Source organism: Eurypyga helias, unplaced genomic scaffold, assembly GCF_000690775.1.
Source record: "Eurypyga helias isolate BGI_N326 unplaced genomic scaffold, ASM69077v1 scaffold41790, whole genome shotgun sequence".
Classification (NCBI taxonomy): domain Eukaryota; kingdom Metazoa; phylum Chordata; class Aves; order Eurypygiformes; family Eurypygidae; genus Eurypyga; species Eurypyga helias.
Genome location: NW_010227216.1, coordinates 4,064 through 8,860, shown reverse-complemented (window position 1 = coordinate 8,860; position 4,797 = coordinate 4,064). Strand labels below are relative to the sequence as shown.

The 4,797-nt window shown below is 50.8% G+C and overlaps 1 protein-coding gene across 1 annotated transcript in view; it reads right to left on the bottom strand.

Annotated features, from left to right (window-relative positions):
* Positions 1 to 371: 371 nt before the first annotated feature.
* Positions 372 to 4,797, bottom strand: part of LOC104512532 (sterol regulatory element-binding protein cleavage-activating protein-like) — a gene marked incomplete at its 5' end in the record, with an annotated part of 8,026 nt that continues 3,600 nt past the window's right edge. Inside the window, 4 exons of the mRNA XM_010155554.1 lie at positions 372 to 607; positions 1,246 to 1,418; positions 2,256 to 2,361; positions 3,074 to 3,294. Coding sequence (XP_010153856.1) covers positions 372 to 607; positions 1,246 to 1,418; positions 2,256 to 2,361; positions 3,074 to 3,294 — 736 coding nt within the window. The remainder of the gene's footprint in view (positions 608 to 1,245; positions 1,419 to 2,255; positions 2,362 to 3,073; positions 3,295 to 4,797) is intronic.

Here is a 4,797-nt window from a genome sequence, read left to right as displayed (position 1 = left end):
CTGTGATTCTATGATTCTATGTCAAAGAATCCAAGATGTGGAAAGTACAACCTAGTTCTGGCTTTATCTAAGGCATTTTTCCTGAGTAAAACGTAACGACCCTCCGTCAGCCAGAGAAAAGGTAATGAGCCCTTTTGGGTGCTACAAGTCGCTGCAGGAGGAAGGTATGTGAGAGCCAACTTGGCTGCCAGGAAATCAAGTTACGAATGAGATGCTGTCCCAAGAATTCCTTCTGCTTTAGGCAGAAAAAGCCAACAGCAATAAGGGACCTCCAGGAGGAGCGGGACCCAGTCAGGTCTAGCTGCTGGCCAGCAGAGAAACACGCGGCCCTTCAGCCCAGCCACAGCACGTGTCAAATAATATCACATAAGCTACTCTGGAAAATGCTGGATCTTAACGATTAAGCATTTAACAGCTGATGTCAACAATTTCTCCTCCTTCTCCCCTTCTTCAGCAAGAGGTCTGGGGTTGGAAACATACCCTCCGTTAAGAGTAGGCGTCAAACCAAAGAGCGTGCACAGCCCGACGGACATGAGCAGAGAGCTGAGCACCGTCACGACAGCTGCCAGCGCCAGACCCCATTTCGATTTCACCATGTCGATCTTCCCTGAAAAACAGAATGCAGAGTCTCGGTTACCCAGCAAAACAAAGTGGCATATTAATACAAAAATCACGAAGGGATCCTCATCCTGACTTATTTCAGCAGGTCGCTTCATACCCTGCGGCCCAGGAGTAAAGGTTGTTCAGTCTCAGCGTCTGAAATGCAGCTCCCAGAGCCTCGGGGTACGCGGGAGGTACTGAAACCAGGGTGGGACGGAGGATAATCCAGCTCAAACTAGTTCCAGATGGAATAAAGGAGCTTAAATGTGGCTAGTAAGATCTAAAACCCACAGCTCAGAACATGTATTTGATCTGTCTGACAATGAATTTGTCTCTAAACTGGAAAAAAATGGCATTACTGTGGCATTTAAAGCTGGTTGAGACAAAAACCGCCTCAGAAGATACCACAAGGAGTAACACCACACTGCCTAAGAGGGAAAAATGAGCAGAAATCAGATGAACAGGACTACTATTTCTCTAAGTGACAGTTCAGGGGAAAATTTAAACACCACCCTTCCTGCGGGAACAGGAGGGAACTGCAGTGCTGTGGACAGGAGGGTCTCATCTGGAGCTAGGGAAAGGGCACCCGTACACCTCCTCAGAGAGCTTGCTCTGCCCTCAAGGCTCTGCGCCCCAAAAACCTACGTGTGGAGAAGTAGATGTAAGCGAAGAGTATAATGTAGGTGGTGACGAGGGGTATCAGCTCAGCAATGCCAATCTCTTCCTTGAAGTGGACGTGAACGATGTTCTCCTCTCGCAGCGTGCAGTTAGGGCTGGGATGCAGCAGCTTGAGGCGAGAGCGGAGGCTGCTGAGGAACCTGGGATGAAAAGCAAGCAAGGAGGATGTCACTGCGCCTCACAACCAGCATGGAATTCCAAGGAGCTCCACGGGTACAGATCGAGCAGGAAGAAGCCCCGTAATCACAAGGACTCACAAAGTAACCGTGAAGACGCAGCAAAACTACTTAAAGCAAGGGCTCATCACCCAAAATCTCGGCCCTGGGGAACAGAACGTGCTGTAGTCTCAAACACTGCCTGAATTTCACGGAAGTAGGGCTGATGAGAGGCACTACATGACAGTCCTTGAGGCTGAAGGGTTCTTGCAGGGGCGGCAGCGGAGCAGGTTTCGACAACTGCGCTGCCAATTCGGTCCTAGGCATTCCCGAGGGAATTCCGTGCAGCGCGGAGCATTTTGTCCGTGGATACACTCAATCCAAGCCGGCTTTAACGCCGTGCCAAAGGGGCTGCACAGTTGGTAGCTGCTGAATCAGTGCTTACTGGAAAGCAAACCACTCCACGCACCAGGAACTGGGTCAGAACGGATCTACGGGGCCTTGGCTTCAATGACCACAGCTCCATGTGCCAATGAAGCCATCAGAGGAACTCCCGTTGGCAGCTCTGGGTGTTAAATATACTTTTTCAAGAGAAACTGAGAACTGATAGGTTATTTCCCTAAAACACAGCAAGCTTTCTCCAAAAAAACAGCAGCATGTTTTTCTATAGCACGTTCAGAAGATCCTAAAATACTCTAAAACATGAGAAAAAGGGAGATTAAAGAAAAACGGAACAATAATTGGAATAGAGAAAACAGCCAACCAGCCAAGAATGGAACAAGGGATCCCTAAGACAGAAATAGCCCAGCTAAAGGTCCTTACCTGGAATCATAGCGCTGGAGGCCCAGTGTGACAGTGTACGATACCACTCGCTTCCGGTTATAGAGGTTCACCCCGCTGTACTTTCCAGGGAGCCCAAACAACAGATCTGCAAAACAACAGCGCACACGAAACACTCGGATAAGGAAAAATAAACATGGAGGACGGGACACACAAGGTGTTCGTTGGGAAGAAGGCAGAATGACAAGTACTGTTCTTATGGGAAGCCCTTTCTCCATCCTCTGGTGAGACCTTATCCATGGGTGTCAATACCTGAGGCAGGGGAGCGTCTCGTCCCAGCGCTGCCCCGTGACAGGACAAGAGGCAACGGGCATCAACTAAAATGTGAAACTCCCTCTAAACACAAAAAAACTTCTGTGGGGTGTCCCAGAGCTGGAGCAGAACTGCAGGGGGGTCTCCCCAGAGCGGAGCAGAGGGGCAGAATCCCCTCCCTCGCCCCCCTGGCCACACTGCTCTGGATCCAGCCCAGGATGGGGTTGGCTTTCTGGGCTGCCAGCGCACACGGCCTGCTCATGGCCAGCTTCTCGCCCCTGGTACCCCCAAACCCCCCTCAGGGCTCCTCTTGAGAGCAGCCAATTCACCTCAATCCATTCGCTTTCCACAAACACAGAGCCAAGTTGAAACACCGAGATGAAAGGAGAGACGACATATATTCAGCAGCCTCGTGTCAGATGCTGCAAGTACCAAAACACCACCCAATTTGCTAAGGCTGGCAATGTAGGTACTGGTGATCCCGAACCAAAACAGCCATGTGAGCTGCAGGGATCTCTCACAGCTTCTCCAGCCCTTCAGCCTCTCACCTTTGAGGGTGGCCGACGTCTGCAATGTCTTTGGTTCATGCTGGTGGATGGTTTTGATGATATCTGGGTCAGCATTGAATCGCTCTCGATCGTTCTGCCAGAAGTTGCCTGGAGACAGTAACAGACAGCCGTGTTCGGGGAGCAGATTCCGCAGCTTCTTGAGGCCAGGCAGGAGATCTGTTACCTGCAGGCAAACTTCCTCCAAGCTCTTGACACCAGAACTGAAACGCAAACAGAGGTCAGACACTGCTGTGCGTGGCGCAACTCTCACAAACAAACAGCAAAGCTGCCCGGAGGAAGACCCCAAGGACCTGCATCGCCTCGTTACTGCTCTTCCTCTTAACAGCCGAGGATCATGGAGCGGGTCCTCACTGTGTGCAGGCTCTAGAACCCTGTAATCATTGCTCTGCAAGCTCTAGCCATGTAAGCTTTCACTTTTCGCCCATCCTAGGCACCACAATTTGCAGTTTCACACTGAAAATCCCTCTGGTCTGCAGAGAAACTCTCCCTGGAATTCTTCAAAGACTTTACACTCCGCACACTTCTGGCCACGGACGCTGGATGGGACACTCTGCAGAAATCCTGACTAGCCTTTCTGAAGTGAATTATTTAAGGTGTAGAGTTCCCTAAAATGTACAAAGGACTTGGCATCTGCAACTGTGCAAAATGTTTTCGGAATTCCTCCGCGCTGTATGGAAAAGAAAATGCCTTATAGGTTCAGGAACTATTAGGGGCGTAACCAGCATGGAATGGAACTTGTGTTTGTTCCCAAACTCCACGCTGACACAAGTACATAACCCTCATCAAGGAACTGGAGTGAGAGGCTTACAACAGGATGTGACTGCGAGGGTTCAGTGACACGACCTGTCAGCACGCTGTGCCGCCAGCCAAAGAGCCACCGATCCACAGAGTACGCTTCCCTCAAGGCGGCAGGAGCAGCGGGAGGGATTTGCAGGGAAAGCTGTATCTAGCAAAGGGGAAGTTAAGGTACAAGAGAGCAGTCTCCCCTGGCTCCAGCCTCGCAGATTGTGGAGCAGGTGGCTCCCGAGGACAGATTGGTTAGGGTCCCACTCCAAAGTGCCTTCTCTAGAAAAGGTGTTTTGTAGAATGACCACAAAGAGCAAATATGGAAACCAGTCAGTGATGATGTGAGTTATGTCGTTGTGAAAACTCCCTCCAGAATCAATACCCTGTCACTGTATGGCAAGGTACCCAGGAGAGCCACAGCTATCGAAAGAGAAGATGAGAAAATCATAGAATCACAGAGTGGGTTGGGTTGGGAGGGACCTTAAATCCCACCCAGTCCCACCCCCTGCCATAGGCAGGGACACCTTCCATAGCCCAGGATGCTCCAAGCCTCATCCAGCCTGGCCTTGGACACTTCCAGGGATGGGGCATCCACAGCTTCTCTGGGCAACCTGTCCCAGTGCTCCCCACCCCCTCCAGGAAGAATTCCTTCCTGATATCTAATCTAAACCTCCCCACTTTCCATTTAAACCCGTTCCCCCTTGTCCTGTCACTACAGGCCCTTGTAAAAAGTCTCGCTCCAGCTTCCCTGTAGGCCCAAGGATGTGCTGGAGAACACTGGGTTTATAGGAAAAGAGGCCTTCTGAGAGGTAATTTAAAGGAACTGACGCAGTGATGCCTTCGATAAGAGCTCCAGGAAGAGTGAGACGACTGTTCCGTATTTCAGCTGTGGCTCAGCGTGAGAAGCAGCAGCGATA